Below are 25666 nucleotides of genomic sequence, written 5' to 3' on the forward strand. Positions count from 1 at the left end.
AACACAAATTCTTTTGTAAAGCAAGCAGTTCTCCTTTGAGAGCAGCAATGAAACCAGTATCTCACATTTTAAGTGCACAGAATGCAGCACAAACAGCTCAACTTCTACACCCAACCCTCCTGGGGCAGGGCAGCAACTTCTTAAAATAAAAAGAATGAACCACAGAATGAAAATGAAGAACATAATGAAAATCATGAGCTGAAATGGAGAATAAATGAATTTCAAAATGGTAACTGGGGTGCTAGAGTGTGAAAAGCACATGATGGAGAATGATCCATGGCAGGGCTGGACCTCAGCTCCCATCACCACACACAAGTGCTGCAAGCAGGAATTATTTTAATTGGATTTTTTTTTACTCATAAAGCTATAAAAATTGAAAAGACAAAACCCTGGGACATATTTTGTAAGGTGTTTTTTTAACACCTTTGCCATCAGTCTGCCAATACCAAATTATTTCAAATTGCTGTGATCAGAACTTTTTCCAGATGAGGAAGCCAATGCACAAGGGCAGAAATACAACATCAGCACAACACTTAGGAAGAAAATGGATACTTTTCTTTGAAAAACACCCAGAAATAATGCTTGGAAACACAATTTCAGCTTATTTACTCAAGCAATTTCTGCCAGCAGGCGAAGACAGACACCAGCCCACCACCAGCTTGGGGAAGGTCACCAAACTTTCATTTCAAAGGTGGTGGGAAATGAGAGAGAGAAGCAATGGCAGAGAGCTCCCTGCAGCCTTTCCCTGGCCCAGAAATGCCCCCAGGGCAGGGGAGCAGGAACTCACTCAGGATCCTGGGGATGCTCAGAGGGTGGGCTCGGGCTGCAGCCTGGGGACAAGCTCTCCAGCTGGCTGGCAATGGCACTGATGTTGGTGTCAGCCACCACCTGGGCAACAGGGATGCACAAAAAATGCACTTTGGAAAAGCAGCTGTTGAGTTTTCCCCCCACAAGCAAGCTTTAAAACCAAGTGCTGCCCTCTTAAATCTCCACCAATCCCCCAGTCTCAGGTAGAGCAGCCACTTTTGGGGGTTCAGTGCAAGGTTTGGTCTGAAACCTCCCCTTGCCCTCACAAGAGCATCACTCAAGCTCTGAGCAAAGGGGAAGAGTTTTTCTGGGTAATCCAGAGCAAAAGGTTGCTTTTCCAAGGAAAGAGAGTCAACACAAGGGGTCCAGAATTGGTCTGGAAAGAAACCACCACAACCTTGAAGAGAACACCAAATGCCTCAGACTGGTTTGTTTGATGAGTAGGGAACAAATTAATCCTTGGCTTTGACTTCCCTGAATTTTTAGCATGAAAACAACCTGGATTTTTACACTTCCCAATTGTGTGTCCTCTATTATTCTGAAAACATCCTGAAGGGTGCTGGGAGAGCTGGGGGGGTTCCCCTGGAGAGGGACTGGGGACAAGGGATGGGGGGACTGGACACAGGGAATGGATTCCACTGCCAGAGGGCAGGGATGGGTGGGGTATTGGGAAGGAATTCCTTCTGTGAGAGTAGTGAGGCCCTTGGCATTAATTTTATTTTTCCTTTTTGTTTTTTTTTGGGGGGGGGGGAAATTTTCAAAGAAACCACCACGAAGTGGTTTGGATTTGAAGTGTTTAGAGCTGAAAGGACATCAATTTCCCAAAAAGTACACACTGTGGTTATTCCCTAACTCCATCTCCCTCTGAGGAGATATTCTTCTCTGCCTGACATTTACTGCAGCACAGGAGTTCAGCTCAGACACTGTGAAAAACAGGCAGGAAGCACAATTCCAATATTTCCTCCAGCTATGGCCTCATTTTATCAAAGTGAGCAGGTACTCCTTCCACTCATGAACCTGGCTTTAAGGAAAACTTCCCTTTGCAAAGTAAGAAACTTGTTCTGTAAATCTGTTTGAAATGAGTGCTGACAGTTCTTCCATGGCAATATTTCCCTCTTCCCAATCATCTGGAGCCAAGAGGGTGACAGAGCCAGGAGGTTTCCATGCAAATTCTGCATCCCAGGGCTGGGATTCCAGGATGCCCCAAAGGGAAGGATCCAGCAGGTGAGAGCAGCACCTGACTCAGCCAGCAAAAATTCCCTTCAGAGTAAGGAATTCATGTTCTGATTCAGGATTTCTCATGTTTTTTTGCTGCTGTTCAATAAAAAGAGGGTAAAACCAAATCTGCATTCAAAAATCCTCAGCTGGCAGCAAAAACATATCAGAGTTCAACAACCTTGTTAAAAAGCTCCCCCTTATCTCATTACTACACCTGCAGAAAAGAAATTAAATTAAAGCAAGGCATCAAAACAGCTGAGAGGGATGATTGTTCCCCTGAGACCTTAATCTCCCATTTGCAAACAGCATTTGCAAACTCCTTCCCAGGACCTTCCCATAATAAGCCTTTCCACCCCACTGAACACAATTATCTGACCTTTCAGAGCAGTTTGCCACAAAGTGGTCTACCCTGATAATAAACAGGATTACTTAATGGCACATCAGTCATGATGATCACAGAGATAGGATTGCTCCATTTGGATTGTTTTGATAAAATAAAAAAAAAAGAGCAGTTTGGTGCCTGTGGTTGGTGGGGAAGGGAACATCACCAGGCTTTGACACTACTCCAGGTGTTAAAATACAACATCCCAACCTTCCCAGAGCAGGTTTTTAATAGGGGGAAAACAGACTCTCTTCTAGCCCAATAAACCTCTATCATCTGCAAACAGCATCAAGCTCATTTTAATGAGACAGAATGCTCAGAGAGGCAAAAATGTGGAAGAAAAACAGCCAGCTGACAAACCCAAAGACACTTCCAGAAGAAGCTCTTCAAGCCAGTGGCATTTCTGGAAGAACCTCTTTGTTTGTGTGAGTGAACCAGTGACAGAGTGCTCCATCAGGAATATTTTTAAATCCATCATGAGGTGCAACATTGAGCTCTATTACAGCTTTCAAGATGAGCAATTTTGGGTTCTGCAGCAAGCTTTCATTTTCTATTCAGGGAATACTGTTGACATGAAAAGTGAAATTGCTCAATGTTAGTAACAATATGATAACTATAATTTAACAGAGAATCCTCAGCTGGTGTAAATCTGTGTGTTTCCTCTGACTTCAATGGAACTACACAAAACACCATCTGCTCTGGAACTGGCTCATCACTTACTGGGTCAGCAGTTCATGGACAGACAAAACAAAGAATGAGCAAGTCTCAAACTAAGTTTATTATCATTTCATTGCCTCTTTTTTCTTTCCTCCCCCCCCCACCATTTTTTATAGTCACATTTGTGTCATTATACAAGCAAGAAGCTTGCAAAAATCCCTCAGGATGTGTTCCAATCCAAAATGCTGTGATGGTAAAGAGAGTTAAGAGTAGATTTTAGTGGTGCCTTCAGCTTGTTTTCCAATTGTTGCAGTAATTCTGCAAATGAGTAGAATTTTGAACTCTAACTGGCAAGTATTTTCCCCATTTCTTTGTGTAATCATCAAAATAAACTATGGATCAACACAGTGGCAGGCAGCAATTAGAAGCAATGTGGCAGAAGATGTCCCTTTTAGCTACCAGAGAAACACAGCTCTGTTTTCTCTCTTGAGTGTTTTTATCCTTTACCTGATGAATAATCAGTTCCAGGCAGCACTGCCTTGGTGATGATGCCATCATTTTTCCTAAATTCTGCTAGAATTTCTTTCAAGGATAAGGAAACCACCCTGTGGGTTTCTGTCTCATTACATCACAAGCACACACACTCATTTTCTTGTTCCTTGTTAACTTCCAATTAAAAAAAAAAAACAAAAACCCACAACTGGGAAGCATGTTGATTTATCACGTGTGGCAACAAGTTACTTTGTTCCCTTTGTTGTGCTTTTATAGAACCATGCTCACAGTCTGTATGAATGGCAATAAAGAATTTTTGAATGGAAATGATTTCTTGCTCTCCTTCTGTGTAATTCCCACCAGCAAAGCACCCTGCAATCCTCTGATGCCTTGTGCCAGGGATGCTCAGGGATTTTTTTTTTTTTTTCCTTCCTGAATGCCATTTATCTCCCCTGCTGCAGCTGCATGTTCAATTTATCACCATACCTGCAGGATAATGCTCCCATAAGCATTTTTTAGCAGATTAACTGCATCTGCATGAGACAGCCCATCCAAAGGTTGCCCATTAATGCTGACAATCCGATCTCCAACCTGAAAGTACAACAGCAATGGAAAATTACCAGCATTAGGGAAAATTAAAATTAAGAATGCTTAAAATTCCTAGTGAACTTGGCACTGCACAGTCATGCTTCTCTTTTGCAGGATCCCTTTTGTGAGGATTCTGCACTGCCAGTGATCATTTCCCATTCTTTTTTTAATGCTAACAATATGATCAGAGAAACAAAGGTTGGTTGTATTTTACTCTTTCTATTTGCAAGCAGAGAGGGAGGGAGATTTTCCCTGCTGTCCTCCCATCCAGAAAGGATTCATTTGTGTCTGAATGTGCAGACAAGTTCATATTCTTCCAGACTGTGTAAGCACATGCTGAATGTTGTAAGGAGAGCAGGAACTCCTGATATTAATCCAATTAACCTGGATGATTTCTTCTTCCTACACACAAAAATGATCTCGACCCTGCCACTGTTTAATTCCATTAGAGACAAGGCATGAGTGTAGCAGCATGTCCTAATGAATCTCATGGGCCAAAGCATGTGGATCTGCATAATAAGTTCTTTTCAATCCTCATGATCACTTGAAACTCTCTCCAAAACTGGAATGTTCATGTGGCCATGCCTGGAAACCCACACAAACTGTGGGTCTGATACAGGTGCCTTATTTTGCTGTTTATTTCTAGAGGCCTTAAGATCAAACAACTCATTTCTGATGTGGTTTCTACCTGGTTTGAGCTCTAAATGATGCCCAGTCCAGAGTTCCCAAAACACCTGTGGTTTCCAGAGAGCCTCTTGCTGCCCTGCCTGAGTCTGGATGAACACAGATATTCCATGACCACTACAAATTCATTAAAACTCTTTCTTTTAACATCACTTCTCCAATACAGGCAGCAATTGTCATTATTCCCAAATTGGGTAAAGAAGGGCAGATTTGCTTTTTGGAGTGGGGTTTTTTCTGTTGTTTTGCTTTTATATAAAAAGAATCAAAGCAGTCTGTGAGAGATTATGGGTGACAGAAGTGCTTGAGGCTTCAAGGGGGGGATGACACAGGAAATATTGAGGGTCCCTGTACTCACCCTGAGCCTTTGAGTCCGAGCAGCCACTCCACTGGCCTGGATCATTGCAATGAAGATGGGAATGTCTCCCAGGGGACTGCCCTTCCCTCCTGCAATGCTCACACCCAGTGCATCATTTGGGCCCTGGAACAAAGCAAAACCAAACACCTGCAGTGCTCAGAGGCTGTGCTCAGGGCATGGCAGTGACTGACTGCTTGGATTCATGAGCAGGGAGCAAATGGGTTGGGCACACACATCTCCTGACCCAAAGCACAGGCACACATCCAACACCCCACTGCAAACACAAATAATGCAGCTTGGCTTGTGGGAAATGCTGCAAAAATGAACAACTTCAGTGAAAGGAGCTGGCTTTGTGAATGGACAGAAAACAACTCACTGACCCTTGTTATCTCCACAGTCCTTGGGCCCATATCAGCTCCTGCTAATAAAGAAACAAACAATTAGCTTCTGTAATTAAGAGATAATATAATTAAGAGATAACACTGTCAGGTGACAATGGTCCCTTGCTGCCTAGGCAGAGTTATCAGCAGGCAGGAGTGGAGCCTTCCTGTGCCAAGGAAGAGGAGGAGGAGGAGGAGGAAGGGTGAATGTGGTGTAATCCCTCTGTCCCCCCATGTCCCTGTGACTCCCACTGTAGCCCAGCCACAATCTGTGGAACAGCAGCACTCTGCCAGCCTGCAGAACAGCCCTGTTGTGTCTTCACTCAATTAAAGATTGTTTTTTTTTTTATTCCTAAATGCACAAAGGGCTCTGGGGATGCTGCAGTTCCAGGGATTTCCTCTTCCCCTTTGTGCTGGGTTGGTAAATAATGGACAGGCAGGAAGTCAGGCTGGGGTGTATCCAGCCATAGGGTGTGGAAAAGTATTCAAAATATTGGAAAAGGGGAGGAAATGGGAAAGGAAAGGAGAAGGGAATAAGGATGAGAGGGGAAGGAAAAGCAGAAGGAAATCAAGGTGAAAAGGGGAAGAGGAAAAAAGGAACAGGGAAAAGAGAAGGGGGAAAGTGGGAAAGGGAAGAAAGAATGTAAAGAAAAAAGGAAAAAGGCAAAGAGAGACTGCAGAGGCATTGTTCAAAATGCAACTTTTTCAGCCCAACAAGCTGATGGTGTAGTCTGGTCCTGAGCTCTGCTACACCCACCCCTGACTGCATCAGCTTTAATGAAACCATCTTAAGAGCCTTGCAGAAGGCTGGCAGAGTAAATCCTTTCCAAAATTCCACATTTCTTCCCCCCCCCCAGGCCAGCACTGCTCACATCACACAGATGTGCTGGGCAGGAGGACAGGACAGCTGAGGTCTGTGGGAGCCCAAAGCAGGGTCAGGAAATGCCCAGTGCTGCAGAGCCTGTCCAGACAGCCCAAGGAAGGATGCCCAAAAGCCAGCAGGCTCCTGAGGTGCCTGCAAACCAGCAAAGAAATGTCTTCTGCCCCTGCCCATGCTCAGATGTGAGCAAAGATTCCCCACTCCTGGAGCAACTCTCCCCAGGCTGCTGCAGGTCGTGGATTTAACACTCTGTAAACCTGCAAATTGCAAACTGGGCATTGTGACTTTCCCATTACAAAACACCCCTTTATGCACTCAGGAGCAACAGGGATATAAATGAAGTGGTGGCAGCTTTATTCCCTGAGAAAAGTGTTCCTAATGTGAGAACCATGCCTGTGCTAAGCCCATGACAAGGGTGTGGGGGAATAGCAGGGCACTGGAGCTTAGCACTGAAAATAGAGGGGCCATTACTCCTCCTGCAGCCATAAAAATAATGTCATCTTCTGGGAAGTGCTTGGGTCTTGAAAACATCCGTGGGGTGTCTGCTGGGAGGCTGGGCAGGAAAGGCAGACTCAAGAGTTCAGTTTGGCTTTTGAAGCAGCCTGAATATAAAGCAAATCACACTCAGCTTGTACCTGAGTTTCTCTGGGATGTGTCTGCTGAGGTTCTTTTTGTGCTGACAAAATTCTGCAAGGTGGAGAGGACAGGAGCAAGAGCAGGGTGGAAGTGGCTGTGGACACTCTGTTGGCTTGCCTGAGGGTAAAAATAAATAAAAAACCATGAGTCAAACCCAAAAAGTGAACTTTAAAGCAGACCTTGTGACAGATGGGCACAGCTGTGCTCTGTGCCAGCCACACTGGAAATGCCACATTGGCCATGCAATGCAAACCCCTCTGGGAGGGGAAACCCACCAAAATCTCCCTGGGGAGGTGAAGTCACCATCCCTGGAAGGAATGAGCAGATGTGTGGACGTGGCACTCAGGACAGGGGTAGTGGTGGCTTGGCAGGGATGGGTTTGATGGTCTCAGAGGGATTTTCCAACCTCAGTGATTCTGTGCTGCTGCTCACAGCACTAGAGACCCTTATTCCACACTTCTGTGCTGCTCAGGGCAGCTTTAGACAGAGTTCCCCAGTCTCAGCTGCTCCCAGGGTGTCTCCACACCCCAGGAGAAGGGGAGATGATGGGCACCTTCCCTGTGATGCCCCTGCATGCTGGAGCACCCAGCAGGACACAGATCTGCTCTCACACCAGGGGGGGACAGCAGGGACACCCATCCTGACCCCTGGCAGCAACCTTTGTTCTTTTAGCTGCATACACTGTAATTGTGTATTCACAATCTGCAACCCTGCTCCTTCTACTGCCCAAGAAGCTCCTCTCATTTCCAAAGAAAATGGGGGCTGACACAGGGAGAAGCTCCTGCTGCCCCTTCCAATTCCCTCCTTTTCCCCTTTCCTTATCTGCCTTTTATCTTCACACTCTGCCCCTTGAGGAAACCCAATTATCAATTTAGGAAGGTTCCACCAAAGGCCAGACCTTCCCAACTGGGCTGCCTTGTGCCAAACAAAGACATTTCACCAAAACAGTTTGCAATAAAACTTCTATATTAATCCCAGCAGAGATTTCTCCCCCCAAAAGCATCAGCTGGTGACTCAAAAGCCCTGACACATTAATCCCACTGGCCAGGGTGCAGCTGCCAGTGACAAACACCAGGCACAGCAGAGTTTCCACCCCTGGGTACCAATTCATGGCCCAGTTAACCCCATTTGAAATGCATGTGAAATAAACCCCTGTCCTGCACCACAAGGCTTCCATTTCCTCTGCTCAAGGGATGCAGTGGGCCCAGAAAAAAACCAAGTGAGGACAAAAGGTCTGGATGCTCTTGGCCAGCACCTTCTAAAGCAGCACTTGCAGTTGTGCAAATCATTCAAGCTGATTTGCTGCATCATCTGCCAAGATTTTTATAACTCTTGGAAGGGTTTTGGTGAGAAACATTTTATTCAGTTTTCAAAATCACCAAGCCACTTTGGAGCAGGGAGATGAAGGCTCTCAAACAGCTCTGCATCAAGGAGATTAGGATTTCTTGTATCAAAAGAAAGGCAGGAATTACCAGGTTCCTGCAAAAGCCTCTTATGCTACAAGAAAGGGAGATGATGTCATTTGATGTGAATTTTTACCTAGACCCACATTAGACATTATAGCATTCTGCTTCCATTTCAGCTTGAGCTTTACATGACAAAAAAATGTAAAATTTACCAGGTGGGTAAATTCTTGATTACCTTGGTCTTCATGTTGATACAATGGCCAAAACAAAATGTAATTCCTGACTGCTGCCTCAATGCAACCAGTGCAACTTCCCTCTGTTACTTCACTCCTTGCCTGCTGCATGCCCTGCAGATGTTTCTCCAAAGCCATTATTTTAAAATAATATTCCCACATGGCTTCAGCCCTTCCTGGTACCTCTCACCACCTCCAGCCAGCCAGGACCACTGCTGCCCTTTAGGAAGTGCAGAAATCTCACCATGCTGTGATAATTTTGGCACCTTTTTGGGGTTGCTCATGGACAGGCCTCTTACAGAGCTCCTTAAAAACATTTCCTGCTTTAACTCACATCTCCCCTAAGCCTCCTGTGGCTCCTTCTCTCTGTTTCCAACAAACAAACTCTTTTTTTTAGCAGAGCTGCATCCCCTCATGTGCAGAAACCCCCCCAGCCTCACCCTGCTGTGATCCCCTCTTTTAGAGACCTTAAATATAATGACAAAGCAGTTGATTTCCAGAAGGAAAACCCATTAAAAAGAAGTTTGCCTGGTTTCTCTGCCCTGCAATCCTGCAGGTTTAACACCAGGAGCTGGTGTCTGAGCAGGCTGGGGGCACAGGGAGAGGGGAGAGCCCTGCTCTGACTGAAAAATGAATTGTTGTCCTTGCTTCAGGTAAAGAGCAAGTGAAGCAGGAAATTGCTCTGTGTTTTCTTGGAGAGAAAAGCAGCTCTCCTGTGGTTCTGCTGCAAGATAGGCAGAGAAACAGTTTGGTTTCATTAGCTTGTTTGGATAGACAAAACAGCTGCAGGAAATACATTCAAGCAGTTTCTGCAGGTCTTCAAACCCAAAAAAAAAGTTTCTGGGCATCATCATTTGAGAAAGATATTACAGATTTTTGGTGTGTCTTGGAAAGACACTCCTTCAACAATAAATACATTAACCAGCTCTTCTGCTCAATCAGCATTTCAGCTGCAGCTCAGCACAGAAAATCATGGGGATAAAATATTTTATTCCCCACCCTCAGTGTCTGTGGAAGGATGAGCTTCATGTGCACATCTGTGCACCATCCCTGTGCTCTGCCCCTCACAGATCCAGTTTAAACAGAGGAATTTGTCACTGACCTGACTGTTTTGGGATGTTTTCCTTGATGACAGCCATGACCCAGCTCGTAATCTGCCAAGCTCAAGATGCACCAGGCCTTGAGCACACTTGGAAAAAAAAAAAAAAAAAACCAAACAAAAAACAACTCACAATGTACAATTTAGGCAGACATATAATATTTCATGCTCTCCTGGAGAGAATTATGTTTATATTCAGCACCACAAGCCCATGAAGAAAGCCACAAGGAATGCTCCAAACATGAACATTTGTATTTAGACAATACAAAAAGTGGATTTAGGCTTGTCCTGAAGGTTTCTCCTGGTTGCTGAATTTAGTAGGAATCTCCCCCTTGAAAACTGATGGCAAATTTACTCAGGAAAAATAAACAAAAAGCCCCAAACTCTTCAGCACTTATTTGAAAAACCCTTCAGAGGCAAAATGCTGCAGAAAAGGGTGAATTTAACCCATATGGATCCAACTTCACAAAACACCCTTGTACCACCAGTTCCCAATTCTTAAATAGGTAAACTCTTGGCAAGGTACCAACCCTGAATGGAAAAAGCAAGGAAATAATTAGCCTTTCCCCTGAAGAATGGAAGAAATCATGAGCAGAAACACTGGTGGGGATGGCAGGGGGAGAGCCTGGAAGCAGTTTGGAACAGAAATGGGTCTCCAGCATCCACTGATGGCACTCCTGGCCATCCCTGCCCTCTCCCCCAGCCCAACCAGCCATGGAAAAAGGCAACTTCTCCCAGAATTTCAGAGTAAAATCACTCCTGGAAGATGGAAAGCTGTGCAGGAACAGATTTAAGCTGTCATTTTATCCCTGCAGGTCAGTACAGCAAAGCCAAAGATTTATTTCAGTTCTGGTTTGTGTTGCCTTTCCCCTTTCCAAGTGTTTTTCTAACACATGGGATACACAGTTGCATTTTCAAATAAATGCCTAAATACTAAAAGTGCCTTTGTGTTCCTGCTTCATATCATGCAATTCCTAGAAATACACAGAGAAGTGACTTTAAATGAACCTCCCAGTTATTTCAAATGAAATTCTTGTCTTGGTAATCAGCTGGAGCTGTCCTGTGTATGGTAAATAGCACTTCAGGATAATTACCTTGCACAGTGTCAGTAACTGCAATTCAATAACTCAAAATGTATTCTGTACTCACCTTAAGTATAGTGGCAACAGTCTCTTGTGAGGCATTTCTCACATCCTCCCCATTTACAGACAAAATCTGATCTCCTTGAATTAATCTTCCATCTAGGTCTGCAGCTCCTCCTTTAACAATGTCAGAGATAAACACTCCACTTCCATTTCTAACAATGCAAGAAGCATATGGCTAATTACACAATCCAATATTCTTTGGGAGACCAATTTAGATTACTTGCATTTAAGAGACATTAAAAGAAACCTGTGAGCAGAGGAAGAACCAGTTTTACACCCCATTCAGCTGTGTAAAAAATGGATGTGTTTTAAAAGCACAGCATGCTCTGCTAATATTTAATGTTGTCTTTCCCCTTGAACTGCTAGTTCTGACTGTAGGATACACAGATTCATGGAAAACATCATTTATAGGAATAGAAGTCTGAGGTTTGATCTATAATGGAGTTAAACTGTCTCCTGATGGGACAGGGGTTAGTGGTGGACCTGGCAGTGTTAGGTTAAAGGTTGGACTCAATGATCTTGGGCTGTTTCAACCTCAGTGATTCTGTGATTCTGTGGTGTGAGCTGCAATGCCAAGATCTGGCATTTTTTATCCTTCACCTGGAGGACTCAACAGTCCCCAGTCTGAATTATAGCTGGGTATCATTTAACAGATTTCAGCAATGGGCTCCTTCCAGGGAGGGGATCCCCACCCTGGAGGATTCAGGAGCAGCACAGGAAGTTCAGCACAGAAGCAAAGGGAGGAAGCTGGAGACTGTGATTACCATCTCCAGGGTAATTTACATCCTCTAAATTAGTTACCCACCCCACAATCTGCTCACAACACCTGGGTTAAACATTGCCACCCAAAAACTGCTGCAGAAACTCTACTGACCACAGGCAGTCACGATAATGACATGGTGCTTTGAAATTGCAAAAATAAATTATTTTAGGCAATACAGGAGGACAACTCCAACACTGAACCAGTGTCACTCCATAAATCTCTTTTAGCAAAGGAAGATTAAAACTATCAGTGCTCTGGTTTGAGTGATCTAATAGCAGTGGTGTAGAGATGTATCAGGAAAAAGTCACATTTTATTAGGCGGCTGTTACTTCCCACTGTATTGCTCTCTACAACTCCCTGACAAGAGGGTCAAGTGGTGCCAGGGGAGGCTTGGGTTGGGTATCAGGAGGAATTTGTCCATGGAAAGGTGGTCAGACATTGGCAGGAGCTGCCCAGGGAAGTTTGGAGCCCCCACTCCTGCAGGGGATGGAAGCCCCAATGAAGGGCTGGAGGTGACACTCACTGCTCTGGGCTGGTGACATCAGTCAAATGTTGGACTCAATGACCCTGGAGGCTTTTCCAGTCTCAGTGTTTCTGTGTGTCAGGTTCTGCTCTGTAAATGCTCTCTGCACTGAGTCACTCTGAGCTCAGCCTCTCACCCTGACCTCGGTCCGTTCAAATCTGGCTTGAGCTCAGACTAACTCACAAACCCATCTGCAAAGGCACATCCTGGAAAGAGGCAGGGCAGGTTTATCCCCCAGTTTAGAAACCAGAAAAGCCATGGGTAAAGCCTCCAAAGCCCTGGGCATAGCTGCCCTGATGACCAGAGGAGTGAACTCCCAGTCCTGGATGGGATTCCCTCTGTGCCCGGAGCTCTCCTGGGCAGCAAAGCCTCCAGTTCTCAGCTCTGCTCTGAAACTGGAGCCTCAACCACGGCCCCAAGGCATCCTGGAAAACATTTACATACAAAATTCTGCTCCTCATGCAGCAGCCCTTTATTTCACATTCCATTTAATGGCTACAGTTGTTCACACATCAAACCCCAAATATTTCCCTGTGGAAGCGCTGGCAGATCAGAGACCCTCTTACCGTTTCCCAGCTATGCTGAGCCCCAGTCCTCGGCCCGTTTTCTTTTGGATATCTACAGAGAAAACCTCCAGGTTTTCCTCATCCTTGTAGTGTGCTTCATTCCTGTAAACCACCAGCTGCACCTTCTGGGGTGTCTGCCTGAGGGCAGTGATGGCCTCCTCGTGGCTGGCGCTGCGCAGATCGATCCCGTTCACCTGCAGTGAGCAGTGTTTGCTTTCCCAACCACACAGATAAATGATCTCCCCATCACCCCCTGCCCTGGGGACAGCACACACCTGTCCATTTGACACCCCCTGTGCTCTCTGATTGAGTGTTCCCCTTTCCAGAGGTTCTGGGGCTCCCATGCAGTGTGAGCTCGGAGCTTTGTGCCACTGCCTGCAGCAAATCCCAACTATCAGAACATTTGCAAGTTTTGGTGCTTTTCCCTCCTTTTTAACCTCAGGCCTCTGGAACCTCAAGCATTGCTTCGTTCTCCAACTACCCAAAGTAGGACATGCTCCTTGAGCTCCCCAGTACTCAGATCCCTTTTCCCCCAGCATCATCAAGATGAAAACAGAAAGAATCAGAAACACCAGCAAATAAATGGCCACAAAGAATGCCAAGCAGGGTGTATTAAATGGTGATTTTCCTTTTTTCCCAATAGATGGCACACCAGACCACTGCTGGAGCAGTCAGCCACACTTCTCCTACCATAACCTGAGAAGGTTTCAGCATTTTAGTGATGTCAGACAGAACATGAAGTTCTGTTTAAATGTTCCATTAAAAAAAACCCCTATTGCAATGTGAAACTTAATCTAATTTTGCCAAGCCTGATCCACAAGTGCCCTTTAAGGTGTTTGCCAATATTCTGTCAACTAAATCATCTTTTATTTCTTCATACCAAAACATATCAATACTTAGACATTTTTGAAGTCTCTTTAGGAAGTAGCATGAACTGTAACAGAATAACCACAAATGTTAATCCACTTCCATAAGCTTTAAGGCAATGAAAATATTTCTCAGAATTCCTAGATATGCAAAACTACAGTCATATCTAATTTTACATTAAAATAATTAAGGCTAATCTTTATTCTCTATATTCTTTTGTACCAATTCTGCACACATTTATTTATAAGTGCATTGATATTCTTTCCTTGACACAGGCATCTAGATGTGCTTTATCACACTAATCTGAAACGAATTCAGTCATCTTTTTGATTAACACAGCTTTTAAAAGCTGAAATAATAACAATATTATGCCTCACAAACATTAGCACTTTCCTGTTTGGCCAGAGAAGAATTAATTAACCTGCTCCATTTTTACCCCCTAATTATTGTGCTCTGTTAATACCCCGTTCTTTATAAAACCAAAACAACATTCAGCCCCAACGCTAACAAAAATATTTGCAGTGCAAGAGCTGTAAAGACAACTCCCCAAGTACCCCTTGCTATTTTCCTAACCCTACACACCAAGGCCTTAATGGCCATGCTGGGAATTTGTCCTGAGCTGACAGCAGAGCTGCAGAGCAGCTGTGCTGAACCCCTGCCTGACACAAGTTTCATTTGCAGACCAACACTTCTCTCTTAACCCTTTCCCTCCACCTTTTCCCTGCTTGTCTGGGGTAAAAACACCACATTTATTTACAGCAGCCATTGCCCAGATGTGTGAAGTGTGGCCTAGGAGAGCTGGTAGCTTCTGCAGGGATGCTGACAGGGATGCTGACAGAGATGCTGGCAGGGATACTGGCAAAGATGCTACAGCCACCTTCTCCTCCTCACCCCATGTTATCCCAGCTCAATATTTGGATTTCAGGCAGAGCAGAGACACAGGAGCAGTGTTGGGAGCACAGGCCTCCGAATGAAAGATTAAAGAGATGAATAATACTAAGCTATTGGACATGACAGCTGAACTATGTAATTCAAGAACTGCCTTGCTCAATTAAATTTAATGTATTCTCAATTTGTACCTTCAGTTTATATGAATATATAAGGAAATATGAATTTTTCAGGATGTTCTTAGTGACAGAAGGGAAGCCTCGAGAATGGATCCTATTCAACCTACAAGGGACTTCTGTTGAGCTGAAAACAAGTCACCACAACCAGGAACAGACACAGAGAATGTCATTTACCTCTAGAATCTGATCACCAGCCCAAAGTCTGCCATCTCGGGCTGCTGCCCCTTCTTCATAAACTTCATGGATCACTATGGCATCCTGTGGGAAGAAGACAGTGCCATGAGCCCTGCTGCCCAAAAACCCCCAACTGGCCACCACCACCCTCCCCACACTCCCCAGTTAAAAATATATCACTCCAAGCCAGGAGAAGCCAGGCTGTAACACAGATTTTTAAAATTTTCTGTAGTTTGGGATAAGATAGCAACTCCTAATCAAAAGCCAGTGTAAAGGTACAAAGGATTTTGTTCTCCACTTCTTGTCTAGAGATTCTTCCATCATTTTTATACACTGGCATCAGCAGCATGTGAACTCAGTGTGAACTGTTGTATTAATATCGTCTACTTTTAATGATATTATTTAAAACCAGATTCTTTGGAGCTATGAATATTTTTAGGGACTTGGCATAGACCTCAGCTTTGAGCAAGAGCTGAATGCCTTGTGGTAAATAGTGCTGGTTAAATCTGTAAGAAATGAAATCCAGAAGAAAGGAACAATGGCAAATGTTAGTTTATTACTGAGGTTGGAAAATGTAGGCAGTGGCAGATGTAGCTTCAGGGAAGGTTTCAGTGATTTAATCTTATTGCCAGCAATAGATGTCCCAGAAGAAAAAGCATTACAAAGAACATACTGTTCTCTTGCTGGTGCTTTCCCTTTGCATTGTTCTGGTTTGTTTCTTTTTTGGTTTTTCCTTTCCTTTTTCTTTAAAAAACTATAGGTGAACATCCTGCTGCAGTGAATCAGCTTGCAGGATGGGATGGTCCAGTGTGCAAAACCTGCTGCTCCCCTCAGCAAACCCTCAGCTCAGAGCTGAGCCACCAGCACTGGCTCTGGGCAAACACAAGGTGATTTTTAATTACACACCTGGGTTCTGGATATCCCAGTCTCAAACACACCCTGCAGAACTGCTGCTGTGAACAGGATGAACAAGCCAAAGAGGAGCTTTCCCACAGTGCTCCCAAAAAAAAGCTGGTGAGGTTGGAGTGTGTGACCCTGGTGTGTGATGGATTCCTGGAGCAGGGGCAGGGAATTGCTGCTGGGCTGGGAAAAGGTCCCTCCATGCCTGGAGAACACTGGGTACCACATCTCCCATCACCAACCCCCCCTGCCTGTGCTCACTCATGATCCTTTCCCAGCACAGACACAAAACTCAAATTTCCCTTCAGATCACAACACTGAGAGCACCATTCCCTTCACAGTTTATTTAATGATGGGGACTGAAGCACAGCACCTCTGCCACAGGCTCCTCTGATCAGGGACACCAGTCCCTGAAAAAAGCCTGGAGGATTGCAAGCACAAATGGATTACAGCTGATACAAGAGTCCCAGATGGGGGAAAAGAGATTTTAATCTGCATAAATGAAGGGGAAACACCATGAGCTATGTACCAAATAATTAAGAAAATCAAAAGAGTGTTTTGATTATAAAATAAAATATAGATATATACACACACCACTGGCAACTGCAGGTTATTTTTTTTTGCAGTAAGTGAAGCAACAAATACTAACAAAATAGAGCAACACAAGCATGTCCATCTTCTCCCTGTTGTGGGGTTTGGGTTGTTGAGAGGTTTTGGTTGGTTGGTTTGGAGTTGAGTTACTTTTCACCTTTTACAAAAGATGGTGTTACTCCAAAGCAACACAAGGGACTTTAGCCTGGGAGAAGTGGCCAGTGAGAGAACACAAAATACTGAGCAGCTTGTCAAGGCAGCATCATCCACCTGGGACACAGCAGGGCAGTGGATGACCAGGAGGTTTGGTAGAAAACTGGCAGTGAGACCATGGAATAGCACACTGAGCACCTACACAGGATGGTCAAATTAAACCTCAGCAGACTGGATTTAATCTCATATTTCCTAACCTCTGAGCAAGAGCCTTTCAATCACATTTCTCTAAGTTTGCTTTCCATCTGTGGTTGTTTTTAAAACATCCACCAACCTGGAGTTACCAGCTTTTCCCAGCGCTGCTTTATTAAATGTAAAAGTGCACAGACTGAAGGCTCAGACCCAGGAACCACTGAGTGCTATCAGTTTGGATAATCTGCATCATCTATTTGAAAAGGCAACACTTCAGTGTTACACTGCAGTTCCTGCATGTGTGAGAAGCCAGACCCAGCACTAAAAATACACATGGCATGAAAAGGTACATTCCTGCTTGCTCTGTGCCTACCCTGCAGAAGGAAACATCTTGCTGACCTGCCAAAACACTGTTTTTCTTAAGCAGGGTTTTTTTTTTTTTTAAAGTAGTGTAGCTGAACCAGGCTTATCAAATCGATTAAAAACAGAACAGAGCAATGTGTCCATGATGCACTTTAAAGATTTCTAAACAGTCCATAAGCATAAATGTCAGTTTTAGTTTTCCTCAGCTGATGAACCATGACAAACATCTCTTTCCTCTGACACTCCTGGGATCAGCTCAAAGTACTTAACCCAGAAGTCATTTTTTTCCACTGGATATAGTGGGATCTGGATATGACTGTTAGTTTTGATCATCCAGGACAAATCACTAAAACCAAACTAGTGATGTTAGTGAACATTTTTAATCATATCAATATTTTAAAGGAGTTCATGCAGTGGTGAGATGTCATACTCCAGCCATCTAACCAAGCTGTAATGACTTTATCAGCAGTCATGGATTGAAGCTGGAACATCCCTCTCAATCCCTCAGAAAAAAAACCCAAGATCTATTATGACTAAAACAATACATTTATTTAAAGGATAGATTTTGGTTTCTGGACATCTGCAGCTCCTGTCCAAACTAAATGTGTGTTTGATATCAAAGCCTACATAGTTCAAAATCAATTCATCAAGAGGCATGAAGAGAAAGTGGTGTCAATGTTGAGCCAGAGGTTGTGAATTCATGGTGGCTCTGGACAGATTTTCCCATCCCTCCCCACCTCCTTTCACCACCATTTCATACAGATTATGGCTCTCCATGGTTTGAGTTTGGCAGAGTCACAAAAACTGTTCGTGCAGAAGGGGAAATAAAAACACTCCCATATCAAGAACACACTTGTTTAAAAAAAGATACCCAGCTGCTGAAAGCACATACTTCATAAAGTTTACAAATCCATTCAACAAACTGGGGCTTTAATCTCTGTATATTTTGACAAAGAACAGTCTGGGACCATTACACAAATGGGGAATTAATGCAGAGCTGAGCTGCTCTTGCCCAGGATGGAAGGATGCAGAATATGAGCTGGGCCTTACAAACTGGGTTCCTCCAAGCTAAACAAAGTCCAGGCTGGCAGGTGTTAACTGAGACTCTCCAACCATGGAAACACTGAAGGAAAGACAGACATGAAGAGAATTTCTCTGCTACTGCTGAGATTATCATCCTGGGCTCCAAAATGTTTATATGAGATGCACTGACACAGCACTAAGACAAAAATCACCTGCAAGCCAGAATGGTTCCCAAACATGCCAAAAGCACAGCTGGGATATGATGTGCCCCAAATCTGCTAAGGAGCAGGAATGGTCACCAAAAGAGAAAGTGTGCCACAAAGAAAAGGTGTTTTTGTAGGGTTCAGACTTGAGCTGGGGGACAGCTACACCCCTCACCAGCAGAGTATTGCTCTGACTGAGGGTATCACTGTGCCTGCACAGCAAAGGGAAGGCACAGGGCTGAGAAGATGAGGGTTTGGCTGTGGGAGTGAAGGAAGAGAAGCAGGAGAAGCTGATGGAGCCCCTTGGTCAACACTCAAAGAGTGAAGCTGCTGCAGAGTGAATACACAGTGAGGGCAAGGTGCCTGACAGAAATTAGCACCCACCTCTGGAAAATAAAGGTGGCACCATGTGCACAGCATGCTCTGCACTGCCCTGCCCTTCATCTGAGGAGGGGAAGAACCCTGAACTCCCAGAGAACTGGATCTCAGCTGCCCCCTCCCTGGGCTGGGGATATTTTTCTGCTTGATTTATAACAATTCAGAGACCCATGAGGGGAGGAATATCACACTCACCCCTCAGCAAAGGGCACAAACAGACAGGCTAACTCTGAGAATTAAATTCAGCCAGACTGACAGCTTAATCTTTGTATCTTAAATGTCAAGAGCTGGCATGGCAGAGACCCCAGGCAAGGACCACAGAGCAGTGCCCTGGCTGAGCCTGTGGGAGGAAGGTGGTGAAGTCAGCATCCAGGAAAATCACTGACCAAGTGATCCCTAAAAGCCTGCAGGAGCACAAACCATGGTGAGAGAGCCTGACAAGCTGCTGGCTTTGGGCTTGGACTGCTCACATGTTTCCTGCAAGTTTACAGCTCCTGAGCCAGTCTCTCCAGCGTTTCTTTTCTACTGTGCAGCTGTTCTCCAGCAGGAAAAGAAGCAGCTTTCAGCTGAAAAATCACTGCAAAACAGCCCCCAGGCTGTCACTGGGGATGCTGGGAATAGAGGGTGAGGGAGGAATAGGATACAAGACATGCAGGAGGCACAAATATTAAGTACCAAGGGTATTTTGGTGGAGCTGTATCCTGTGATAAAGGGGGATTAGTGTGCAAAAAAGAAGTGGAGCAGAGAATTCTCCATATTCCTGGTGATGGGTTGACAAGGAAAAATATCTAGATTGTGGTAAGGAGTCTTCCTGAACAGTCCTGCACTACTGCAAGTGTGAACTGGGCTGAACTTTGCTTTGAGTCTTTGTTGAGCTGCCTCAGTCCATGAGCTCCAGGCATCACCTGGACAGGACCAAAAACCCCTGGCAGAAGGAAGGTGAACCACTCCCCACTGAGGACTGCAAAAACCAGCACAGAATGACTGGGAATGAACCCCACCACCAACCATAACCACATATTTGGTGCAGGGAATTAAGCTTTCTGCATGGATCAGAGAGCATTTCTGAGGAAGATAAAAAGTAAACTGCATGTAAAACCACACTCTGGAAAAGATATTTTTCTGATTTAGCTGACAAGTTGTGTTTTCCTAAGCTAACATTACACATTTCCAACTAATTTCCTACACAGCTACAAATATTACACTAAATTAGCATTATTAAGGATAATAACACTGCAAGGGGTTTTGCTGACTGCAGGATCAGGGATTTATCTCTTTTCCCAGGGCAAGCACAATAACATTAGTTATTTCCTTTTCAACTCCTCCAATACTTCGTCCAGAGTAGTAAAATTGTAAAAAATTTCATTTTTGCAGGCTGGTTCCCAGATAAAAGCAGAAATCAACTGATTGCACAGTGAGTTCCACTGGAGAATTAACCCCTTGTAGGAATCTCTCAGTAGTTAAAATAAACCCAGCTGCTGGTTATTTGTAGGCAGAGGAAATGACAACAGTTATGTTGTGATCTCTGATCTTCCATTTGCAGATCCAAATGGAATCTCCAAGATAACCTTTCAGCAAGGGAGGGTTGAAGGTCAAGCCCAAGCAAATCCCTTGACTTCTCAGAGGGGTTTTTATCTCCTGGCACTGCAGGGTTTTGCCATTGCTGGAGTTCACAAACCATTAGCAGGCACCCCAAATCCTAAGCCAAACACTACTGCAGTAAAACAGTAATGTAAAAAATGTAAAAATGTATTAGTGTGTTAATGCAGAAATGCTTCACATTACAGGAGCCCCAGAAAGTGCCCTGCTCAAGGTCAAAACAAAAAGTCTGTTTCCCATTTAAGAACAAGCCCTTGCAAGAGAGGGTGCTCACTTGCCAACTTTCATAAAAAAGATTAATCCACAATATCAATATGAATATAATTTTTCATACTAAAATACAGATTTATTTTAAGGAAGTGGATAGTATTTGTATTACATTTTATAGGCCCCTATAGTTACATCTGGTCCTTATTTATTTAAATTTTATTCAGCTTGCATAATATTTTTGCTTACAGTTATATTCTCTAAGATCAGAAAAGCTAAAACCTGAAAATTCAATGGCACTATTCATTAACATTCCTTCTCTCTGCAGTCATAGACATTTGCAAGCTCTCCTTTGATTCTGAAATAATAAAACTAAGGTAATAAGATGTTTAGTGTAAAAATATATGACTTAAGTCAAAATGATAGAAAGAGCTATGTTCCTGTGAATCACATGCCAAAGCAAACCAAAGTTTTTTAAAAAGTATACATGCTCATTTTAGAGGGAATAATAAAACACAGAATGACATATTAAAACCTTAACTCTCTCACTCTCATTATTTTATTAAGTTACAAAAAAAAAAAAAAAAAAAAAAAAAAAGAGTGTACAGAGCATAGCACAGGTTATAAAGAATGCATGAGGTCCTGGATGAGTGTGATACAGGAAGCCAAACCCAGGAGTTTCACCCAGCAGCAGCCAGGATCCTCCTGAAGCCCATCCTGACAGGTCCTGCTGCTTTTGTATATTGTTAGCCTAAATTTTATGGTTGATTTACATTCCTGGAAGACATCAGCTCCTTCAAGCAAGGCCCTGCTACCCAAGCAAGCCCCACCATCAGCTCAGCCCTTGCCAAAGAGCCATCAAAGACATGATTTGCAAAACTCACTGCCCTAATTCCCTTTTGTGACAACTCATGTACAAAGCAGCTTGGGTTTGTCATGCTCCTGCAAAGATGATGAATCCACCAGCCCCACTGCAGCATTATCCAAGTCAGAGCCATTCCTCACAATTGCCAGCTAACTGCATTTACCACCCTGTCATTAAATTGCCTTTTGGTTTATGAATGTGGGCAAGGGTTTAGGAAGGAATTGAATTTTTTCCCTCTCCCAACCGCAGGCAACTCCAGAGCCAGGATTCAAAACTCAGGGCTCCCATTCCTGGTTTTTATTCCATTGTTCCATTCATTGTGTGGGAGATTTCACAGCAGCAGCATCCACAGCCCATGTACTGCTGGAACCTCCCCAGGGGCCAATATCTCCTTCTCATTTGTAGTTACAAGGTGAGCACATTTCACTGGAACAATCCCAGTCTTAGCTGAATTCACTGGATGTCTGTCTGTGCAACCACTCAGATGTTGTCTGTCCATACCTGATAAAGACATTTTTTTGCCTGGATTTAAATACAAGTGAAGAGGGGAGGGTGGGATGAAAGCTCAGCCCAGGGAGATCCTGCTCAGTAACACAGGAGTCCCTGTGCTCAGGTAGGTCCCCACTGCTGGCAGGCTGCACAAAGCTGAGCTCTAGGCTTGGCTTGGGAGCAGGAGCAGCCTGGTTTTGGCAGCATGGAGCCCTCCCAGGGTAATTATCCCTCACAGCTCCAGGGGCAAACACCAGGGCTTGAACAGCTGCAGCTTCAAGTCACAGTTTTCCTGATTATTCCCTTGCCCTTCCTTAATAGATGGGGTTTATTCAAGGGATGACTCACCTGGACTGACAGAATGAATCTAAATATTCTTCTGTCAAACTGCATCCCACCCTCAGGAAGCTCCCCAGAAAACCCTCTAGGCTAATCCAGGTGATCAGGCTCCAGAGCTGGCAGCTCTCACCAACTCCTGTTAGCTGAGCACAGGAATATTCTGTTACTTTTTGTGTTCCAGTTCTATTATTTTTTATGTTCCAGTTCCCTGACTTCATGGATCACTTTCTTTTACAGATGGAGTACCTTAAAGTTTGTTAATTGCCTTAAAAAATGCTTTTTATTAAAGTCAGCTGAAAGCAAAAGTACAAAAAGAAAAATCACATTCAAAGCAGACAACTCAGTCTAAAAAAATCCTGCATGAGAGGTTTGATGTTGTTTACAACAAAAACCACACAAGATAAAGTATATTTTTCTTCCTTTCCAAGGCTGAGATAATGACCACTCCTACTCCACCTCCAGAGAGCCCTAAGTTACAGATCCTGCAATCTTCTTTTATACCAGAGGTGCCTCTTCAGCAATTAGCTGTGATTTCCAGCCCCAGCTGAGCCTCTGAGCCCTCCTCCCTCCCAGCTTCTCTAACCCTGCCTGCAGGAACATCCCCAAAACCTTGAAACTGCTGGATGCCCTCTGGCATGTCTGAGTGTCTTAATCACCCAGGCAGCAAAGACAGAGTCAATAACCACCACTAATCAACTTGACCATCACTAAATTATTCAGCTGGCAGCAAAGCAGTGCCCCCAGCTTGCAAAAAAAAGTGTTTGTATCTTAGAGCAGTGTCTTTTCCATGTGCTGCCAGGAATCAAATCCCTGAAAATTCACTGTCCTGGATTGCAGAAAATCACTGCAAGTTGTTAATGGGGTAGACTGGCAGCATTCACCCACTCTGGGGTGATAATGAGTTGGGGTTTCAGAGAATCCTGGGATGGTTTGGGCTGGGAGGGATCTCAGGGCCAATCTCATTCCATCTCCTGCCATCAGCCTTAGGCCAGGCTGATCTAAGCCCTGCTCAACACCCACATCCCACCTGGAGGAGTAATTCCAAACAACTCCTTGCTGCCCTGTTCTCTGAGGATTTTAGATGAAAAGCTCATGGATGTCCTGGGGAGCAGCATTAGAGCCTCAAACCTCATTTTGGGGATGTTTCTGAAAACACTTCTTTTTTTCCCCCCACCCCTGTTTTAAATTCCCACTCTGAGGTTACTTTTACAAGTTTGATTGGACTACAACCAAAAGCAAAAGTAAAAATCACAAACTGAAAGTCCTGTGCTTCAGCCAGCTCCACTCTGCACTTTAATTGCTTTAAAGCAGAGGCCATGTGCTGTGTTCTCTCAGGGGCACGTGGGAAGGTGAAATGAAAGTGAGTGAAGAAAAAAAAATACTTTATAAAAAAAAAAAATCAGCACTTGGAGGGAAATGAAATAGAACTGCTGCAGGGCAGTCTGAAGATGAACTGGATGAAGACAAATCCCAAGGACAAGCTTTCCTTGCCTCTCCTGCAAACACATCTTCCAGCTGCTGCCCCCCAGGTTCATAACACAGCACTGCAAAGGGTTTGAGCTTAAGGGGATGGACATCTCCTCACCAAAAAACATTTCACAGGGGTGAAGACATCACTTTCCAACCTCCTGAACAAATTAACCTCCCTGCTCCCAGGCTGTATTTTTCAAGTCTCTACTTGGTGATTCCTGATGAGATTCCTGAGGTTATGACTTAAAAGTTGCACTCAGTATTTCATTTTGAAGCAGCCTGTCCCTGGCTGCCAGATTTATTATTCCAAAAGCTGGGCCTGTTCATCTTGTGCTCAAGGAAGATATAAAATATTCTGGGAGAGCTTTCCCATCCCATGTGAGCTGCTTTGAGCACCCCCAGCTCAGCATTTTCACATCAAGAGCATTTTAGTACAACATGGGTGAGACCCTTACAGGCTTGCCATGTCCATTTTGGACTTGACACGTTCTGAGCAGCAATCCTGGCTTTCCCCATGCTGATAAATCACTTCTGAGATCCCAGGAGCTGGGGTTTGTAGGCACTTCTGCTGAAGCCAATTACAGTTCATTTTAATTTCCCTGCACTGCAGCAAACTGTGGGTCTTGGACACAAAATTCCTGCCACACGAGACCTTCAGGACTGATGAACTCCTTTGATTCTGCCTTTTTTAAAATACAAAAGATGTCCATCTGTGTAACTGAGTTAAAACCAAATGACAGAGGGCAAGACAGATACATCACTCAGCTCCACAGAGCTGTTTTGTTATATTTTCTCCCTGAGCCATGAAACTCAAAAAGACAGAAACTTTCCAACAGCCCTGAGCAGTATTTGCTTTTTACTCCTCATTATGTCACGTGAACTTAGTTTCAACTCTTTACAAAAGGTTTTCTGACTCCAGGGGAAAAAGAGAAAATGAAAAAAAAAATAAAAGAAGGAAGGCATCAAGATGATTTGGAAAAGATCAGAAGCACAAATAGATGGAAAAATGGGAGGTTCCCTGCCCATGGCAGGAGGATCTTTAAGGTTTCCAACCCAAACTCTTCCAGGATTCTGTGACCCCCAGCTCAGTTCCTGCCCTGAGGTTTGCACAGGCTGCTCTGGAGAAGGAAATGATGGAGAACCCCAGAGAGGGTCTGTGCACATGGCAAATACCAGGTGGGGCTGGGGTTTCCCAAAAGAACCTTGTTTCCTATGAAACACCATTTTTTGCTTTTCAGTGAGCAGATCCAGAACTATGAAAAGAAACAGGGACTCGTTTTGGGTAAGTCCTGTAAGCTGAGGATCTGAAAAATGGGGAGTTGGACCTCCCTCCCTTCATGTTTCAATTACTGCACTCCAGTGCATAGACTTTAAAAAATCAACTCCTAGGAGGACACTTTAATGAATAAACTAATGAAAGCATAATACTTAACCAAAACCATTTACTCAATTTAAAGAATAAAACCCTGTGCATTTTTCTCATCTGCTCTGTAAAGCAGTTATTTACAATTTTCATTTATTTATATTAAAATCTCATGAAAGACACACACCACATTGCATCTGACAGACTGCCATGTATTATTTCCAAATTCCAGTTAAATGAAAAAGCAGGGAGATGACTAACACTGAGCAACTTATTTGAATTTACTCAACACTGAGGAGCTTGACAAAAAAAAAAAGGGGACTGGGGACAAAACTGTGCATGGCTGGAAAGAGTGAAAATTAACCCAGCTCCATCTCCATGGGAAACAGAGAAACTCATCCCAGCTCACATAACTGGAGACTGGGATAAATGGGATCAAAACCTGAGCTTTTTCCAGTTTCAGCTTTAATGCTGTAAAAGATCCAGCCTACACTCTGCAAAACAAAACTTTCTTTTTCCTTTTGAGTTCCTTTATTCTTTCCTTTCAATTTTTTTCTATTTTTTTTCTTTTTTGCTTTGGAAGAAGACTACTACATTGCAACAGTCTGT

General features: G+C 44.0%; 1 protein-coding gene across 2 annotated transcripts in view; it reads right to left on the reverse strand.

Moving 5' to 3' along the window:
- PATJ (PATJ crumbs cell polarity complex component) overlaps positions 1-25666 on the reverse strand; it is a 128054-nt gene that overhangs the window by 4865 nt on the left and 97523 nt on the right. Inside the window, exons 33-41 of one of the 2 annotated variants that reach the window (XM_079313976.1) lie at positions 14923-15006; positions 12815-13008; positions 10967-11114; positions 9821-9907; positions 7079-7196; positions 5564-5601; positions 5184-5306; positions 4043-4147; positions 788-888 (exon numbers count right to left, since the gene is read on the reverse strand). In XM_079313976.1, coding sequence (XP_079170102.1) covers positions 788-888; positions 4043-4147; positions 5184-5306; positions 5564-5601; positions 7079-7196; positions 9821-9907; positions 10967-11114; positions 12815-13008; positions 14923-15006 — 998 coding nt within the window. Of the gene's footprint in view, positions 1-787; positions 889-4042; positions 4148-5183; positions 5307-5563; positions 5605-7078; positions 7197-9820; positions 9908-10966; positions 11115-12814; positions 13009-14922; positions 15007-25666 lie in introns of both variants that reach the window. The other variant, XM_079313975.1, reaches the window with a different exon arrangement.

Source organism: Erithacus rubecula (genome assembly GCF_903797595.1).
Source record: "Erithacus rubecula genome assembly, chromosome: 10".
NCBI lineage: Eukaryota > Metazoa > Chordata > Aves > Passeriformes > Muscicapidae > Erithacus > Erithacus rubecula.